Raw genomic sequence first — 20,549 nt, forward strand, 5'->3', positions numbered from 1 at the left:
AGGGGAGAGAGAGGGGGTTAGGGGAGAGAGAGAGGGGTTAGGGGAGAGAGAGAGGGGGCTTGGAGAGGGAGAGAGGTGGTGAGAGAGAGAGAGAGAGAGGGGGCGTAGGGAGAGGGGGAGAGAGAGAGAGAGAGAGTGAGTGGCGGGGGTAGGAGAGAGGGGGGGTAGTAGAGAGAGAGAAAGAGGGGGGTGGGAGGGGGTAGGAGAGAGGGAGGGGGTAGGAGAGAGAGAGTGGGTAGAAGAGAGAGAGGGGGGGTAGGAGAGAGGAGAGAGAGGGGGGTTAGGAGAGAGAGGGGGGTAGGGGAGAGAGGGAGAGAGAGGGGGGTAGGGGAGAGAGAGAGAGAGGGGGAAGGGGAGAGAGAGAGAGGGGGGGGGTAGGAGAGAGAGAGGGGGTTAGGAGAGTAAGAGGAAGGTAGGAGAGAGGAGGCTAGGGGAGGGGGGGGGGTGGTTAGGAGAGAGAGAGAGAGGGGGATAGGGGAGTGAGAGGGGGAGGTAGGGGAGAGAGAGGGGGGGTGTAGGGGAGAGAGGGGGGTAGGGGAGAGCGAGGGGGGTAGGAGAGAGCGAGAAAGAGAGGGGGTAGGAGAGAGAGAGAGAGTGAGACACGGGGGTAAGAGAGAGAGAGAGAGAGAGCGGTAAGAGAGAGAGAGAGAGAGGAGGAATAGGAGGGAGAGGGTGGAAGCGGGCGAGAGAGAGAGGTGGGTGGGTGTAGGGTAAGAGAGAGAGGGGGCTGGGAGAGAGTGAGTGAGAGCGGGTAGGAAAGAGAATGAAAGGGGTAGGAGAGGAATAGAGAGAGGGTACGAGAGAGAGCGAGAGAGACAGAGAGACAGTGACAAAAAGACAGAAGCACGTGTGCACAGTATAGAAATGACAGACTTCACTATAAACACTGTGTTACTGAACTTTCAGGCAGAAAACCCGTCAACCAGCATGGACCTCGCCTTTTTAGCGAGTATACCCGGGCAGACACTGACAGACAAACTCTACAGCGCCTGGATACACCTTCAAAGCCACATCAATATTGTTTTTGACAGCGATATGGACAAGCTGATCACTGACAAGTTTCCAGGTATTCGTCAGGTATGCTAGAAGTTTAAGTGATGGTTGCATTCTTCCTTGTTCTAGTTTACTCCTTCAGTTAGATTATTACTTGTTTGTACCAAATATGCGGTAAGATTTTATTAATCTATAATTGCAAAAACTTCGCCAATAGATGTGTTGCTTCGGGCTGCAGTAGTTTGTTCATTTTGGTGACTAGCCATCAAAAAATGAACTCTTTTCACTTTTAAAGTTTAAAAACATTACCTTTTGCAGCAAAAAGGAACATAAATAACTTATCAAGAAATTGGCTATAATAAATGGGTCAACAGATTCAGACGAAAGCCATGTTGGTAATGGCCGATATTTTTTAAATAAAGAAGGGCATCAGGGCAAAGAATTATGATTAACATTCCTTCTTTGTGCTGCCTAATTCTCTTCCTGTTTCTTGTGAAATATTTAACATGCAGAGCGATAATTTTTTCACAAAGGAATTTTTGATGATGACGTACTGTTTAAAATGAATCTGCGCTGTGTGCTTCCTGTCTATTTAAAAAAATTAGTCCTTGTATGAATCTCATCTTGAATAATAAACTGAATGCTATCGTGTTTAAGTCACTTAAACGGAGATGGGTCCACCCAGCCTGTGCTGCGTTAGCGGATCTCTGCTGGGAGCTGCAGTTAGCCCCAGTAGCCCTGGGCAACGATAGGGAGCAGCAGTCAATGTTCTTGCTGCTTGATTCTCATTCACGGTCCCTGCTGGCAGTGTGCGTGCTTGGACATGATGTGATGACAGGATTTGGTTGGCTGTGTTATTGCGCACAGTTTGAACAGCATTGTCCAGGCTCACAGTGTGAAGAATACCAGTAAGGTCAAGTACCAGAGGCAGCAGAACTGTATCCAGCAACGGGGTAAACAGCTTCATTAAAAGCGGCAGTGAGATTGACGGTAAAATAAAACCCAGTTCACAGATTTGCAATTTTATTTCATTTTAGAATCAAAGAAATTTGCAGCACAGAAGGAGGCCATTCAGCCCATCGTGTCTGTTCCGGCCAAAAAAAAAAAGTGATCCAGCCTAATCCCATTTTCCAGCCCTTGGTCCATAGCCTTGCAGGTTACAGCACCTTAAGTGCATATTGAAGTACTTTTTAAATACGATGAGGGTTTCTGCCTCTACCACCCTTTCAGGCAGTGAGTTCCAGACCCCCACCACCCTCTGGGTGAAAAAAGTTCCCCTCAAAATCCCCTCTAAACCTCCTCCAAATTACTTTAAATCTATGCCCTTCATAGTGGAAGAGTGGAGTGGGGCAGTTTTGTGTTTTAACATCTTTGTGTCGGTGAATATGTGTGAAGTGAGAATTCCTGTCTCCAAAGATTACACTTTTCTCAAATTCAGATCCTGGAAAAGAAGGATGGTCTCTTCCGCAAGCACATGATGGGAAAACGTGTGGATTACGCAGCCCGATCAGTCATCTGTCCCGACATGTACATCAATACCAATGAGATTGGTATCCCAATGGTAAAATCTTCATTTAGATATATCCTAGTAAATAAGCCAGTGTAGACAATCTTGTAGTGCTGCAAGTTTGCTTTGTGGTGGGTGAAGAGGTGTTGAGCAGAAAGGATTAGGATATTCCAGTATTTACAAGACTGCTGTTTTCCAGTTTCTATGAAAAAACAGACGGAAGTGTGGAATGTGATCTGAAAACATTGGAAAAATTCCGGTGTATTGAAAATAAATCTTGATTCATTCAATCACCGTAAACCAGTAACTCTGAATATCAGTAAATTGAAATGCCACTAGAGGGAGCTCTGCTATCCTGCAGCACCTTGAAACTCTTTCGTGGCAGAAATATGTACTGATCGTATTCAGGAATAGACACAAATATGAGGGGGGTTATTTTGGCCCACGGGTGAAAACAGATGCTGAATGAGTACTTTGTTCACCTCCTGATACCCCAAAGCCTCTCCACCGCCTATACGGTATGTTAGGAGTGTGGTGGAATACTCTCCACTTGCCTGGATGGGTGCAGCTGCAACAACACTTAAGAGGCTCGACACCATCCAGGACAAAGCAGTCTTGCTTGACCGGCACGCCATCCACTGGTATCAACATCCGTTCCCTCCACCCCCGCCGCAATTTGACCGCAGTGCATGCTAGCGACACGATGCACTGCAGGAACTCGCCAAGGCTTCTTCGGCAGCACCTCCCAAGCCCACAGCCTCCACCACCTGGAAGGACAAAGGCAGCAAGTGCATGGGAACACCACTGCCTCAAAGTTACATACCATCCTGACCTGGACAAGTATCACCGTTCCTTCATTGCCGCTAGATCAAAATCCAAGAACTCCCTACCTAACAACATTGTGGGAGTACCTTCATCACAGGGATTGCCGCGGGTCATGTAGAAGGGCCAACAAGCACTTTCTCGAGGGCAGTTAGGGTTGGGCAATAAATGCCGGCCTTGCCAACAATGCAGCTATCCTGAAAAATCATTTTTTTTAAAAAGGTAAAAATTGATGAGTCCATTACTCCCAGCTCCTTTCCTGCTTCCATCCACTAACCTGGTCCCATTCATTGTATGCTTGCAACGTATTTTGTTTTACCTAGTACGCAACGTAATTTGCCATTTGTCTGCCTGATTGTATAACTGGTCCAAATTCTTTCCCACAACTCATCTGCCTCTACTGTTCTTCCAATTTTGTGCCATCAACAATTTTTACAAGCTTGTCTTTGGTTCTGATATGCAGGCCTGTTATATAAAATAGAAACAAGGGTTCAATGAGTTACTCCTCCAGATGTTGTTGGGTTGAACTTGGTATCTTCCCAATGATATGTCAAACTGAAGCCTCGTCTGCCTGCACAGCTGGATGTAAAAGATCCCAAGGTACATTTTTTTTTAAGAAAGCAGGGAGTTCTCCCAGGTATCCTGGCCAACATTCATTCCTGAATTAACACCGCCAGTCCTTTATCTCACTGCTGTTTGTGGGACCTTGCTGTGTGCAAATTGGCTGCCATATTTGCCTACCAAACAACAGTGACTACACTTCAAAAGTAATTATTATTTGGCTTTTCGTTCAATTAGAAGTATTTTATGCAGAACTTTGTCAAAGGTGTTGCGGAAGTCTAAATAAACAACATCCTGGACGGGATGCATAGATAAAGTGTGTCTACTTTATTGGTAACCCCCTTAAAGAAGTTGAAGAGGTTTCTACTTCTAAATGTTATTAATGTTAGGCTACTGAGCCTGTAGATGCCTGGGACTAGACAAGTTCTTGTTAAAATCAACTGAATGAAATTGCCCGACGTCTCCGCTTTCCGACTGCCTCCCGTAATTGTTAACACTGCGCACAGCTGACTGAAGCTACCAGGAGTCTCCAGTAGCTGTTCGCAGCGTCACCAAATGCGGGAGGCAACCGGAAAGTGAAGATATCCAGCAGCTCCGTTCGGCTTTTAAATTAGTACATTCTGAATTTCATGAAGTAGCTGGCACGTTGTATTTATTTTAAGCAGCACCTTTGTAATTGAGGTCTATGGTGATGACAAATAGTTAGAAACATTTTTCCGATATAGGTTGCTGCCCATGATGAGGGTGGACAGTGAAAGTGGTGGGAACTTGTGCATATATATTTCTTTCAGCCACCATGAAAATTATACATGTCCACCATCATCATCATCATCATAGGCAGTCCCTCGGAATCGAGGAAGACATGCTTCCACTCTTAAAGTGAGTTCTTTGTGGCTGAACAGTCCAATACAAGAGTCATAGAGTCTGTCACAGGTGGGACAGATAGTCATTGAGGGAAGGGGTGAGTGGGACTGGTTTGCTGCACGCTCTTTCCGCTGACTGCGCTTGTTTTCTGCATGCTTTCGGTGATGAGACTCGAGGTGCTCAGAGCCCTCCTGGGTGCACTTCCTCCACTTAGGGCGGTCTTTGGCCAGAGACTCCCAGGTGTCAGTGGGGATGTTGCACTTTATCAGGGAGGCTTTGAGGGTGTCCTTGTAACGTTTCCACTGCCCACCTTTGGCTCGTTTGTCGTGAGGGAGTTCCAAGTAGAGCACTTGCTTTGGGAGTCTCGTGTCCTGCCCAGCGGAGCTGATCAAGTGTGGTCAGTGCTTCAATGCTGGGGATGTTAGCCTGGACGAGGACGCTAATGTTGGTGCGCCTGTCCTCCCAGGCGATTTGTAGGATCTTGCGGAGACATCGTTGGTGGTATTCATATACATGTACCCTGTCTCTTATTTACCTTTTTTTTTCTTCAAAGGTTTTTGCTACGAAGCTGACCTATCCTCAGCCAGTGACACCATGGAATGTGCAGGAGCTGAGGCAAGCAGTGCTAAATGGGCCAAATTCACATCCAGGGGCTTCCATGGTAATCAATGAAGATGGGTCTCGCACTATTCTGAATGCAACCAATCCGACCCAGAGAGAGGCCATCGCCAAACAACTACTGACACCCAGTACTGGCGAACAAAACATGGGGATGAAAATTGTAAGTGGAAGCCATTGGAAATTAAAGCGGGATAGCTAGAGATATGTTTAGATTATTCCTTTCGTACAAATTGACAACTGCATACAAAAAAAGTTGGTGTTTGGGCTGAGACGGTGGCCTAAGGCCAGTCAGTTGTATCAAAGCCATTATTACAGCGCTTCACAGGGCAATTGGGGATTAACGATAAATGTCATCCTTGCCAGAAACACCCATGCTTCGGGAATGAATTTGAAAAGAATAGATAGATAAAATATCTTGCGGTTGATGCTGAATGACAAGCCCAATACTGTTGTGAAATTACTAATTCTTTAGTCATTTCTCAACACAGATGCAGTGATGCAGATAAGATGTAGAGTGGCATGTTTGTTGTACAGTGAATTGATCAATATCAATAAATTAGAGCCAAGAAAGGGTGAGAAAGAAAGGGAGTGTCTGGAGATGAGCACTTGGTATCTGGTTTCCTGAAGGTGTGCCAGGAAGGCTAACACCTCAATTTTAAACCCCCTTCCTCCTGTTATTACATTGCTCATGGATCTCACTTGGTTGGCACTGCTCAGCAGTCGTTTGGAAGCTGAAAAGATTTGGACAGATCACCTATCAGACGATAAGCATTTTCTTTCATCCTGTTCATAGAAACATAGAAAATAGGTGCAGGAGTAGGCCATTCGGCCCTTCGAGCCTGCACTGCCATTCAATGAGTTCATGGCTGAACATGCAACTTCAGTACCCCATTCCTGCTTTCTCGCCATACCCCTTGATCCCCCTAGTAGTAAGTACTACGTCTAACTCCTTTTTGAATATATTTAGTGAATTGGTATCAACAACTCTCTGTAGTAGGGAATTCCACAGGTTCACCACTCTCTGGGTGAAGAAGTTTCTCCTCATCTCGGTCCTAAATGGCTTACCCCTTATCCTTAGACTGTGACCCCTGGCTCTGGACTTCCCCATGTTTGTGGGGTGTCCAGACTTTTGTGGGGTGTTCGAACCTCTCCAGTCATGGCATCTGAGTTTTTTATAGAACTACGGATAAGAGGTATTTGGTATGAAAGAGGAAACTGAGTTTTAGCAGTGGAATATCAGGAAAATAAGAGGAGCCAAGAACATCAATGGACCTCTAGGAATGAGCTCATCAAAGGCAAGCGTGTATCTGCTGTTTAGACTTGAATCTAAGGTGTCTATCTAACTTAAATAATATATCAGTGAAGTAATACACTATTTGTACATTTCTGAAAGGTGTGTCGGCATATTAAGAATGGAGATGTTCTGTTGCTGAACCGCCAACCCACTTTGCACAGGCCCTCCATACAGGCTCACCGGGCCCGGATCCTGCCTGGAGAGAAAGTCCTGCGGCTTCACTATGCTAACTGCAAAGCCTACAATGCAGATTTCGACGGTGATGAAATGAATGCCCACTTTCCACAGAATGAACTTGGCCGAGCGGAGGCCTACGTCATCGTTAGTACCGACGAACAGTATTTGGTTCCCAAGGCAAGTGCATAGCTGTCAGCGAGTAAAAGATAGGCACATTATCTTCAGTTTTCCTTAAGAGCGAAAGGGTAACATTCTGGAGAGTGGACACTGTACTTCCTTCCTTCCCATTTTTGTTTTGTGTTGATTCTCGCTTGGGTTGTAGTTCCACAGGTGTTGGCAGTCCTTCTGTATCTGGACTAAGTGACTATTCCTCATGTTAGATGGTGAATATTGGCAAGAGTTTTCTGCTGGGTAGAGTGGGGAGGGGCACTGCATCTGAGCCCAATCCCCTCACCTGATGTCGCCTCACACACTTTTCAACTCTTCCTTTTTTTCCCTCGATTTTTAAATCCAGTCTTTCTTGAGATGGTAGTATTTTACACTGGAATTACTCCCCCTGCCCTATCTTATCTCTTTTCCTCTTCCCTTCACCACTGACTGACTTTATATTTACCGAATATATATATTTTTTAAAGTGACTGGGTGCAGTTTTTCTGAACTGGTTCCTTATCTAGTGATAACTTTGTGGCAAAAATATTCTGCAGACATAATTTTGTCAACGTTCTCCTCACTAGCTTCCTGAGCTTAACCTCCACCAACTCATCCAGAACTCTGCCACCTGCATCCTATCCTGTACTACTTTCTGCTCACCTGTCATCCCTGTCCTCGCTGACCTCCACCTACTTCCTATTCCCCAATGCATTTGTTTCAAAATCCTCATCATCCTTTACGAATCCCTCAATGGCTCTTGCTCCACCCTATCTCTGCACCTCCTGCAGCCCTATCTTCCATTCCCTTCTCCCACCTCCCCCAATATAACCACAAAATCTCTCTGTCCATCGTCGATGGCCAACCCTGAGGGAGCACTGCACTGTTGGAGATGCCTCTTTCGGATGAGACGTTAAACTTTTACATCTGCTCTTTCAAGTGGACGTAAAAGATCCCGTGGCACTATTTCGAAGAAGAGCAGGAGAGTTTCCCCGGTGTCCTGGCCAATATTTATCCCTCAATCAACATAACAACAAAACACATTATCTGGTCATTATCACATTGCAGTTTGTGGGAGCTTGCTTGTGCGCAAATTTGCTGCCGCGTTTCCTACATTACAGCAGTGACTACACTCCAAAAGTACTTCATTGGCTGTAAAGCATTTTGAGATGTCCGGTGGTCGTGAAAGGCGCTATATAAATCCAAGTCTTTTTTTCCCTTGTTTTATTTCTTCGCACCTTCAAAAGTTGCCTCTAATACTACCCCTTGAACCTCACCTTCTCCCAATCCTTACTCAGTGTCCAGTTTCCCTCCCCCGCCCCCTTCCGCCGATGAGACATTTCACTCTCTCAAGTGCAAGTGCTGTTGTTGAAACCTCTCGCTGGTGTGTCAGAATGTTTTATTTATGATGAACATTTTCTCAGGCTTTAATTTGCAGGCTGCTCTCCCTGAGGCAATGGCTTTAGTCGGAGTAATGAGAGTGTTTTGCCTTCCACTGGACTCTGGATTAAAAGAGGTTTTGTTTTTCTGTGTTTTGAAGAATGTAATCCTGCTGTAACCTCCCTTTGGAAATTGCATCAGTTATTAAATATAAATCACTCTTTGATACTTTCCATTAGGACGGTAAACCTTTGGCAGGTTTAATTCAGGATCACATGGTTTCCGGCACCAGCATGACAATCCGCGGCCGTTTCTTCACACGGGAGCAGTACATGGAGCTCGTCTACCGAGGCCTTACCGATAAAAAGGGCCGGGTGAAGCTTCTTCAGCCCGCTGTGATTAAACCTTATCCACTCTGGACTGGAAAGCAGGTGATCCCACTAACATCACAAACAGAAGTTGATAAAAGATTCATTAGTGTTGGAAGGATAAACTGCTTCTAGGTGCCTGCAATAGAAATGAGTTTCAAGAAAGAGTGCCACCACCATCCCATCCTCTTTTCCCCTCCCCCCCCCCCCCGCATCTCCAAGTCCTGATAAGCAAACTATTAAAAATGTTTTAATTGCATTTACTGCCCTTTTGTTTATTGCTTTTGAGTTCAGCGAGAGGGGAGGGAAAAAAGCATTTTTGTTTAACCATTGAGTGCTGATGACCTTGATGGGATGTTTCTGGCTGAAAAAGGTTACTGAGCAGAGCCACGTGATAGAATGGGTAATTTTCCAAAAGCTCTCCTGAGCTTAAGCACAACATAACTCTGCTGACTTTTATTCAAGTTCTTTTGCTTAAGAACATGGGCAGGCCATTCAGCCCCTCGAATCTGTTCTGCCATTCTATCAGATCATGGCTGATCTGTATCTTAACTCCATCTCTACAACTTGGTCCCGTAACTCTTACTACCCTTGCTAACAATGCCGTGCATTTTTGTTGGACTCGATAATTGCTCCCAGCCAGTTCCCTTGATGATATTGTCATTCACGGCTTAAAAACAATATTATTGGAGAGGAAAAAATTAATCAACTGAAGTAGGCAGGGGAAAAAAAAAGACCCAGAGCTTATTTACATTGTCATAGAGACAGCATGCTGCTACCTGCACTCTCAAATATTTTCACCTGGAATTTCGCCGGGGATTCTCATGATCTGCTATTTTCACCAGCCTTCCGCCGAAGCTGGGGAGGGTGATTGGGAGAATCCCTGGGTGAATTATGCCCTTGACATTTACTGGCCCTGTGCAGAGCTTTCACCTGACTTCAGTGGCCAGATTCTCATCAATCTCTGTGATAAAGAAGGCAATGCCACGATGAATCAACACTATCCACAACCTGAGATTGATGGCTGCAGTATAACTGCGCTACCTGGTGATACTTTGCACTGTTTTGAATTTTTGTTTTGAAGAACGTTAACAGAGTGGTCAGGCATGGCTTCTTGTCTACAGCCTCCCCACGCAGGATATATTTGATATGTACTTTGATGTTAAAGAGAGATACATAGGAGAGACAAGAGGCTTCTGTTCCCCACAGTGAGTGGAAAAAAGCTGCCCGTCGCAGGCCACCGATGGCAGAAGTTGCAAAACTGTCCTGCCATCTCGGTCGGATGGGATTGCTGTATGTGATGGGGTGGGGAGGGTGGTCTTAGAAAGGTGAAGAATATAATAACAAGTAAAGGGCAAGAGTATTCACCCAGTGACTCGGTTGGGGGAGAACGACCCCAATATGGAAGTGATCCATATGCAATAGGAAAGGTTCCCAGGTTCAAACCTCCTTTTTGTTGAGTTAGCTGACCTTGGACGGGGTGCTGGTGGGGGTGCTACAGCTGACCTCCGCCTCCCTTGACTAAGGGAGTTGGGAGCATTGCAATCAGTCAGGTTTCCCCCTGCCGAATGGTATCCAGTGTCTCAAACTGGAAAGTGCACATATGCGGATGTTAAATGAAGGCAGGATCAGGTTTTGCTATAGGGCTTTGGTGAGTCCACACCTGGAGTACTGTGTACATTTTTGCTCTCCTTACCTAAGGAAGGATATACTCTCCTTAGACGAAGTGCAATGAAGGTTCACCAGACTGATTCCCGGGATGGGGGGGGGGAATTGTCCTATGAGAAGAGATTGAGGAGACTAGTCCTATATTCCATAGAATTTAGAAGAATGAGAATTGATCTCATTGAAACGTATGTCATTCTTAAGGGGCTTGACAGGGTGGATGCTGGGAGGATGTTTCCTCTGGATGGGGAATCTAGAACTAGGGGCCACAATCTCAGAATAAGGGATCGGCCATTTAGGACTGAGATGAGGAGAAATTTCTTCACTCAAAGGGTTGTGAATCTTTGGAATTCTCTTCTCCAGAAGGCTGTGTATGCTCAATCATTGAGTATATTCAAGCAGAGATCGATAGTTTTTGGATATTAAGGGAATCAAGGGATATGGGAATCGTGCGGGAAGGTGGAGTTGAGGTAGAAAATCAGCCATGATCTTAATGAATGGGGAGCAAGCGCTAAGGGCCAAATGGCCTATTCCTGCTCTTATTTCTTAAGTTCCTATGTTGTGTCAGACCATCTGCAGTCAATAGAGCATCAACTTTCAATGTCCAACCTCACATATAAACAATGATTGCTTGAGTAATGTAAGAGAATGGTGCCTGCTGTCCTTGGGATCATTATTTGAGCTCAAGTTGGTACCTTCAGTTAAGGAACAGAGAAAATTGGAATTGGAGAAAAAATATATATATTTGAACCCTACTTGAACTGTATTAGCATAACAATGCTGGGTGGTTTAATATGATATGACCCTGATTCTGTTGGTATGGGGTATGTATCTAATGTAGTGGATGATAATACTACATCATTTGCTGCCTGACTGTTACTGGTTGATTCCCATTCGTCTGTGCCACACCAAAATCACATTGCTGTCTTTTCAGGTTGTTTCGACGTTGCTGCTTAACGTAATCCCCAAGGATCAAATACCATTGACCTTAATGGGGAAATCTAAAATCAGTGGGAAGGCGTGGGTTAAAGAAGCTCAGCGCACTGTGGTAAACTTCGATTCAGAGTGGATATCCGAGTCCAAGGTTTGTTAGTACTTTCATTGTGTTTTACAAAGCCTTGCATTTTCTTTGACTCGATAATTGCTCCTAGCCAGTTCCCCTGATGATACCGTAATGGTGTGATAGCACTGGAGAGGGTGGAGAGGAGATTTACGAGGATGTTGCCTGGACTGGAGAATTTTAGCTACGAGGAAAGATTGGATAAGCTGGGGTTATTTTCTTTGGAACAGAGGAGGCTTAAGGGAGAATTAATTGAGGTGTATAAAATTGAGGGGCCTAGAGTGGATAGAACGAACCTATTTCCCTTAGCAGAGTGGTCAATAATCAGGGGACATAGATTTAAAGTAGTTGGTAGAAGGATTAGAGGGGAGATGAGGAAAGAAAATTTCACCCAGAGGGAGGTGGAAGTCTGGAACTCACTGGCTGACAGAGTGGTAGAGGCAGAAACCCTCATCACATTTAAAAAGTATTTGGATCTGCACTTAAAGGCCCCAAGTTTCCACATGATTTGCTCCTGATTTTTAGGAGCAACTGGTGCAGAACGGAGTATCTTAGAAATCTGAATTCTCGTCATTTAGTTTGCTACAGTTCTAGTCAGTTAGAACAGTTTCACTTTGGAACAGAATTTTTTTTTCAAAAGGAGGCGTGTCCGGCCACTTACGCCTGTTTTCAAAGTTTCGTCAGTGAAAACTTACTCCAAACTAACTTAGAATGGAGTAAGTGAAGATTTTTGTACGCTCGAAAAAACCTTGTCTACACTTTAGAAAATCAGGCGTAGGTTACAAATCAGGCATAGGGAATGGTGGTGGGGGGGGGGGGGGTTTAAAGGTAAGTTTACAAACATTAAACGCTTCAGTTTTACAAATAAAGAGCCATCATCAATAATAAATGATAAATACATTAATAAATCAACCAATAAATCAAATCAAAAAAAATTAAGAAGAAATAATTTTTTTAAAAAATCAATAAATAAAACATTTTCTACTTACCCGACTGCAGCACCGGGAGCCCTCCAACAATGTGCTGGGATGACCCCCCCCCCCCCCCCCCCCAGTGTGTCTCTGTCAGTGTCTCTATCTCTCTGTCTGTTTGTGTGTGTGTCTCACTCTCTGTCTGTCAGTGTCTGTGTTTCTGACAGTGACGGGGAGGGGGGGGGAGCAGGGGGAGGGATGGGGTGGGAGGGGGGTAGAAAGGGATAAAGGGGAGATGGGTGGGGGGTTAGGAGATGGGTGGGGCGGGGAAGGAAATGGGGGGGGGGAAAAGGAGATTGGGGGGGGGGGGAGTGAGGCTGAACGGGCCGGGCCCGAGACTTCGGGCAGGGCCCGTCCACAGCACCAGATTTACAGGTAGGTGGCGTTGGGTCAGGTCGCGGGGGGGTGGTAGGAGGGAGGTCGGTTCAGTTTGGGATCGGGGGGAGGGAGGGAGAGGGAGGTCAGGTCGGATCCAGTCCGGGGGCGGGGGAGAGCGGGAGTCGGGTCGGGTCCGGGGGGGGGGGGGGGGGGGGGGCGGGGGCGGAGCGGGAGTCGGGTCGGGTCCGGGGGCGGGAAGCGGGAGTCGAGTCGGGTCGGGAGGAAGCAGGAGCTGGCCGTGGGAGGAGCCATTCGGCCAGGGCTAGGGGCTGCGTGTTTCGGCCCCTCCCACACAGTTTCGGGCGCCTGGAGCTACTGCACTTGCGCGCCTACTGTAGCGCGCATGTGCAGAGGTCCCGGCACTGTTTTCAGCGCCGGGACCTGGCTCCGCCCCCTACAGCTCCTGCTGCGCTGTGCCGAGGGCCAGAGGACCTGCAGGGAGCTGGAGAATACGGAGGTTTTTTTTAGGCGCACTTTGTCACGCGATAAACAGGCGTCCAGGTCGGTACTGCGCCGTTCTAGGCGCGGCTCGAAACTTGGGCCCAATGAGCTGTGACCTAATGCTGGAAGGTGGGATTAGGCTGGGTAGCTCTATTTTGATCGGCACGGGCCGAATGGCCCTCTTCTGTGTCGTAATTTTTCTATTATTGTCAGTCACTGCTTAAAAACAAAAATATTTTAGGGGGACAAAATAATCAACTGAAGTAGGCAGGCGAGAGAAAAAAAGGACCCAGAGTTTATTTATATTTTCGGAGAGACGGGATATTCCTGCCTTCACTCCCAAACATTTTCAGCTGGAGTTTCTCCAGGGCTTCTCCCGATCTCCTATTTTAACTGGCATGCACCTGTTGGGCTGTTTCTGTGCTTTGTAAATAATTTGTAAATGCAATATAATCTTCAGGCTGAAGATTGAATTTGGTGCTTGGTAATTTTCCTTCTCCCGTTCTGTCCTCAAGGTGCTGACTCAGACAGGGGTATAGTTCTGTGGGTACTAGGCACCTCTGGCAACTTTCCCAAGCAGCCCTTCTTCATCTGACAGCTTGGACAGTGAGATTTGGAACATTGGGGGGGATCCTGGCTGAGCCTGCTGTTGTTCCTGCCACAAACACACACTTTAGACCAGACTCACCGGATAGTGAACAGGAGTGGGTAAAATCAGGTGATTTCCCCCATCTTCAGCTCGGGTGCCTTGGGCCAGTTGTGTGACCCCTATTGCCGCTGCCGCACCCTCCCCTGGCTGAGATCTGTTAACATGGCTCAGACTGGGGAAGCTTTCCTACTCTCTAGGGCTTGGCAGTCTTTACCAGTTGGACCAATCAGGTGCTTTGTACTTTTGTTTTTTAAAGTTTTATTTTGCCATTTTAGTTCGTACAGGAGTGACATGTGTGCAGACAACCAGTGTGATCTGCTTAATAACGTCTAGGTCTGCGGGCTGTGAGTCGTAATCATACAAAGCTTTAGAGATTTAGATGTGAAGCAGGGGGAATCGACCTCTAGAGTTTTAATTAGGTGGGTTGCTTGGGGTGTTGTGGCTCCTTTGGCTTGTGGGTAGTAATCCCCTCCAGTTTCAAGGCATTGTGAGTTCCCCTTGGCAAGGATGGGGTGGGTCAAGGGGTTGTCTGCAATCTGCTCGAGCCCTATGATCGAGTAGTTCTTGATCTAAAAAATGTATTGACGGGCTCATATTGCTACGGAGGAATAATTACTGGGATACTTATTTGTAGAGATGACCCAACTGATAGTTTAAAACTGTGGAAAAAGAAATGAAAATAAACAGAAAACACATTGACCTATAGAGATATCCGCCAGCTGTTTCAATACAGCTTGGGATGACCACAAGGCAACTCTTCTATCCATTGTGTCTTTATCGATTTCTCATTGCCTTTTTAATGTTGATTAAGGGGATGTGGTCTTCAGCTCACTTAGCACTGAGTAGGTAGTTTATATTTTCCTCCATTTGAAAATTGTAGGAAAGAATCTCTAAAATCACAGACAGATGGCTATAATTCAAGGCTTAATAATGGATTAGGCAAGTTATCTTGTGTCAGAACCTGTTGTTGAAAATGCTCTCGCTGTACCACATTGTATCAGAACAGTTTGTTGTCGACCAGTTTAGTTTATTTTCCTGCGATAACCAAATGCCATTGTTTTGAGCTGCTGAACAACAGCAGTCCCTTGTATTTTAATATTGCTTTTTTGTAGCTTGTTACAATCAGGTTCTCTAGCCACAAGCCTGCAGTGGCTATAATGGGATAATTCGGTGGGTATTCTGTAATAAATTCACCTCACTTTTTTGGGATGACCGTTAAATCGATATTCTCATCATTTCTCATTTCACTGTCGCAAAAAGTAAAAACTTTGGGTGTGAAATCACGGTGCCTGATGGTAGCATATGAATGTATTTAAAATAAATGAAGTAAATGCTTAGCCCATTTGGTAGCACTTTTGTCTGTGAGTCAGAAGGTTGTAGGATCAACACTTTCTCTGGGACTGGAGCATGTAATCAGGGCTGACGGCTCAGTGCAGTACAGAGGGAGCGCTGCATTGTCAGAGGTGCTTTTCTTTGGATGAGACTTTAAACCGAGACCCCATCTGCCAGTCCCGCTGATCCAGGTAGATGTTACAGATCCAATGACACTTTTTCAAAGAAGGACAGGGAGTTCTCAATGTGTCCTGACCTACATTCCTTACTCAACCAACCCCACCAAAATAAAATTAACTGGGCATTGCTGTTTGTGGGATCTTGCTATGTATATTATCAACACTGACTGCATTTCAAAGGAATTAATTTTATGCGAAGCGCTTTGGGACATTTCTGAAAGATGTGATAAGGTACTATATAAATTCAAGTTCTTTTTAAAGCTTTTGTTAAATTAACGCATACATTTTCACACTGCAGAATGTGATTTCATCCCATTAATGTTCATTGTACTGTTCCGGTCATGTTACGCTAGTTTTCCTTTGGACGGCAGGTTGTCATTTTGGAAGGAGAGTTGCTGTGTGGGGTTCTGGACAAGGCTCACTACGGCAGCTCAGCCTATGGCTTGGTCCACTGCTGTCAAGAACTGTATGGCGGTGAGACAAGTGGAAAACTACTGACGTGTCTGGCTCGTCTCTTCACTGCTTACCTCCAGCTGTACAGGGGATTTACTTTAGGTAACGGTTTATTATTTGTCACGCAATTCTTAGTCTGTCTCCCTCCTGCTTCCTTTTATATTTCAAAACGAAAGGGACTGGATTTTCAGCTTTGATGGTTTTGGGGCGGTAATGGCGACGGGGCGGTAAAGTTTGCGCCTGAGAACAGTTTGCGCCTTAGTCATCAAAATTGGGCAGCTGGGCCCAGCGTTTGGGGCGGAGCTCTAAGGAAGGTATTGTACACCTCTCTTAGGGCGTTGGCATGGGAAAATCCTGAGCTAAAGAGCTGGCCAGTGAGCGTTCCAAGAGACGCCTGGGGAGAAATAAAAAAACCCACACAAAAACATTCCCAATACATAGCCCATGCCACCACAACATAAATTGCAAAGAAAATTAAAAGAAAAAACAATCACACTTACCTTAGGACGACATTACTTGCTTCTCTGCAGCCGGTTTAGGTTGGACCGGTTCCTTTCCAAGGCGGTCACAGCAGGGCGTGCTGTGGGCCGTCTGGGTCAGGCGGAAGTCAAAAACTGCACCGGTGTCGCAATCGGGGGAGTTGCAGACCGGTGCAGCGCTTCCGGGCGGTATTGCTCTGCGCCACCTCAAAACTGGCCCCAAAACCCCCGCAGGGCGCTGGAGGCTGACCGCCCCGCCCAGAAGACCCTCCGGGGCAAAGAAACGAGCACGACGGACCGGAAAATTCGCCCCAAGGATTGTTTATTTTTAGATTTTTGCGTCGAATACCAATTACCTCGTTAATATGTGCTCACTTAAAGTGACGTGGTCATCAGGAAATTCCTTTGCATGGGCAGGGTAACTCCTGCATTTAACCAAACGCTCATCACTTTCCAACGAAACGTTCCGCAAAGATAGAACTGTCCTTTGAATCAGGCTGTTGGAACTTTAAATGGAAAGAGATTAATGTTGCATTACGCATTTTAAAAAATGATGCTCGCTGTAATTCTGACTGTCTAATTGGCCGTTGAGCATTATTGAGTGGATATAATTTACCTGAATTTCCAGAAGGCATTTGCGAAAGCTCCAAATATGAAGTTATTAAAGTGGATCAAGGCTCGTGGTAATTGTAAATTAGATAACTGGCTTGGGATGGAAAGCAGAATGTGACAGTGGTAGGATGGGCAAGTATCTGGCTCACAAGAACATAGGAACAGGAGTAGGCCGTTCAGCCCCTTGAGCCTGTTCCGCCATTCAATGAGATCATGGCTGATCTGTGGCCTAACTCCATATACCTGCCTTTGCCCCATATCACTGAATGCCTTTGGTTAACAAAAATCTAACCATCTCTGATTTAAAGAGCGTTCGAAACTTCTACCACTTTTCACCCCTGAAAGATCTGGCTCTAATTTGTAGACTATGCCACCAGTGCTAGACTCCCAAAACCAGCGGAAGTAGTTTCTCTCTACCTACCCTATCAGTTCCCCATAAGATCTTGAAAGCATCACTCAAATCGCCTAAATTCCAGGGAATACAACCCTAGTTTGTGTAATCCTCGTATTTTAACCCTTGACGTCCAGGTATCATTCTGGTAACTCTCAATTTCTTCAGAGGGCAGTTAAGAATCAATCACATTGCTGTGGGTCTGTGAGTTACATATAAGCCAGACCAGATAAGGGCGGCAGTTTTCTTTCCCTAGGACATTAGTGAACCAGTTGGATTTTTCTGACAATCTGGTAGTTTCATGGGGCCCAATTTTCCCCAAAGCATTTTTTGGTGTACTTGAAAAGTTACGCCTGATTTTTTTTGGGGCCTAAGTACGGCAAAAAAAATTCTAAGTTTCCCCGTTGGATTTCTTCATTTTGGCGTGGCGTAACCAGCCCTTTAGTTTTAGGGGTGGAGCCTTGATCTGTGCCAAGTAGATCGGGCTGCCAAGGTAACCAGGGACGCAATGCGAGCTGAGCCAGCTCCCAACACATTAAAAGAATTGAAAAACATATAGCAGCAACTTACCTCCAACTCCACCTGAAGGGTTTGCCAGTCCGGTCCCATTCTCGGTCCCCATTCTCCTTATTCTCGATCCCCGGATTATTTCTCGCTCTCGTGCTCTCTCTCGCTCGCTCTGTGTGTGTGAGAGAACCGGGGACCGAGAATATGACCGGACAACCTTCGGGCGGGGTTGGAGGTAAGTTGCTACTATGTGTTTTTCAATTCTTTGTGTGTCTGGGCATCTGCTGCGCCGATTTTCTTAACTCTAGGGAATGTTTTTCTGCAGAGGCCACATACGCTGGCTGGCCTAAGCATAACTGGAGTAACTGAACTACGCCCCCTTTGGCTGAAAAAAAAACTGGCCTAAAAAAATCGTAACTAACTGAGTTACACTGGTACAAATTGATGGGGGAAACTGGTTTTTCAACTTAGGCCAAAAGAGCAGCCTGCTCCAAAAAAACGGCACAAATCACTGGGGAAAATTGAGCCCTCGGTCATCATTACTCATACTAGCTTTTTAATTCAAGATTTATTTAATTAACTGAATTTAAATTCCCCCGGTGGGATTTGAACTCACGGCCTCTGGATTACTAGTCCAGTAACAATCATTATGCTACCGTACCCTTGTACCTGTCCATGACATTTTAAAGATTTATGTACATGGACCCCAAATTTCTTTGAGCCAACAATCGAGAAGGGAATGTAAGCAGACTTTAAATGTTTCCAGGGCTCCATTAAAATAGCTGTTTGCAAGCCTGCCAGTGGAGCCTTATAACTTTTTTTTAAAATCAGGCAAATGGGAGTTAAAAATTCAGATTAATTTGTCAAATTGAAATTGAGTCTCTTTTGTTGCATTTTACACACAAGTTTCCACTGCACTTCAAAAGCAAACCATTGGCCCTAAAGCACTTTGGAACATCCTGAGGATGTGAAAAGATGCTATATGCAGGCTATTTCTTGGATGCAAGATATTCTCCATTTTATGAAGAAATTTTAGTTGGAATATATGTTTTTGAAAGCTTAAAAAGTCTTACAGTATCAGAAGAAAGATTTTTCTTCAGTCATTTATGTAAAAGTTTTCTCTGAAGTGAATGTGTGTAAATGTTTTGCTAAACTTGACTTTTTAAAATTAGATGTTGAAGATATCCTAGTGAAGCCCAAGGCAAACGCAAAGCGGAAGAAGATCATTGCAGAATCGGCACGGTGTGGAGCTAAGGTAAAGATCCTGTTGATTTCTAATAATACAAGTTTTAAAATAGTGCAGCCTACTTGGTTTGTAACTAATCATAAAGATTTCAAATCAAATCCGATCAGATGTGACAGTAAAGGGGTCATTTTGGTGGGTGAGGCTGAAGTGCAGAAATGGGAAGTTGGGAAATTTGCCCCTGAAATGTGGCTCTGTTCTGCTGTTGCTGAAGGGAAGAAGAGAGAAGAGGAATAGCTGACCTCTGCTGCACACTACTACTGGTAGATGCAGGAGTGACATGAGCACACATCTCGGAACTTATCATCAGCCTGGTCGCGGAACATCTGGGGTCAGGGGATTTTAGTAGAAAGCAGAAAAATACATTGAAAAATGAAAATGGCTAATTTTTTAAAATAAATGATTGAGGTTATTTTTCTTGACTATTTTAAACTTGGCGTATTCCCTTGAATATAGAGGATCGAGGGGTAATCCGATCAAAATGTTTAAACTGTTAAAAGGATTTTAAGATTATGTTCCCTCGTTCTTGATTCCCCCACTAGAGGAAATAGTTTCTCTGTATCTACCCTATAGAATCCCTTTTTATCATTTTAAACACCTCAATTAGATCACTCCTCAACCGTCTAAAGTCAAAGGACCACAAGCCAAGTTTATGCAAACTGACCTTATAATTTAACCTCTCATGCACTGGTATCATTCTGGTGAATCTGCACTTTACCCTCTCCAAAGACCGTACATCTTTCCTGAGATTCGGTGCCAACAGTACTCAAGGTGGGTCTGGCCAAGGCTCTAGAACTAAGCATCAATACCACAAACACAATGGGAAGATTTCCTATGTTGCTATTTCTGATGAAATCATAAAAACGTTTGTGTTTTGCTTGAAATAGCAATGGGAAGAAATTGCACTCTGGTTTTTGGACTGCCAAATGCATAAATAAGAGCATATGAAACAGGAGCTGGAATATTTCGTGCAACCCCTCAAGCCTGATCCGCCATTCAAAAAGATCATGGCTGATGCACTCCGCTTTCCCGCACCATCCCTTCGCGTCCAAAAATCTATCAATCTCAGTCTTGAATATACTCAACGGCTGAGCATCCACAGCCCTCTGGGTGAAGACATTTCTGAATGATGCGTTTTCATTTATTATGGCTGAATGTTATGTGCACTTGTTGCTAAACTGAAACTTAATTCATGTACATGTATCCTATTTCCAGGCTGTCCGAAAAGCTTTTAACTTACCAGAGTCTGCCTCGTGTGATGAAGCTCGGGACAAGTGGCAGAACGCTCACCTCAGTAAAGACCCCAGGGACATGAATGTGGTGGATCTGAAATTTAAGGAAGAAGTGAATCAGTGCAACAACCAAATCAACAAGGTCTGAAACGAGACAACTTAAGGGTTGCTTTTATTTTTTTGCTATTGGTGAATAGTTGTTCTGGTGATGGAGATGAGTGCT

At 45.2% G+C, this 20,549-nt stretch overlaps 1 protein-coding gene across 1 annotated transcript in view; it reads left to right on the forward strand.

The window, feature by feature from the left end:
- The first annotated feature begins 911 nt into the window (after window positions 1-911).
- The window catches only part of LOC139253265 (DNA-directed RNA polymerase I subunit RPA1-like), a 102,522-nt gene continuing 82,884 nt past the window's right edge, over window positions 912-20,549 (forward strand). Inside the window, exons 1-9 of the mRNA XM_070873475.1 lie at window positions 912-1,077; window positions 2,432-2,554; window positions 5,301-5,528; window positions 6,762-7,016; window positions 8,606-8,797; window positions 11,334-11,483; window positions 15,781-15,964; window positions 19,024-19,106; window positions 20,310-20,468. Of these exons, the coding sequence (XP_070729576.1) occupies window positions 928-1,077; window positions 2,432-2,554; window positions 5,301-5,528; window positions 6,762-7,016; window positions 8,606-8,797; window positions 11,334-11,483; window positions 15,781-15,964; window positions 19,024-19,106; window positions 20,310-20,468 (1,524 nt within the window). The 5' untranslated portion in view covers window positions 912-927. The remainder of the gene's footprint in view (window positions 1,078-2,431; window positions 2,555-5,300; window positions 5,529-6,761; window positions 7,017-8,605; window positions 8,798-11,333; window positions 11,484-15,780; window positions 15,965-19,023; window positions 19,107-20,309; window positions 20,469-20,549) is intronic.

This window comes from Pristiophorus japonicus, unplaced genomic scaffold (assembly GCF_044704955.1).
Source record: "Pristiophorus japonicus isolate sPriJap1 unplaced genomic scaffold, sPriJap1.hap1 HAP1_SCAFFOLD_487, whole genome shotgun sequence".
Taxonomy (NCBI): Eukaryota; Metazoa; Chordata; class Chondrichthyes; family Pristiophoridae; genus Pristiophorus; species Pristiophorus japonicus.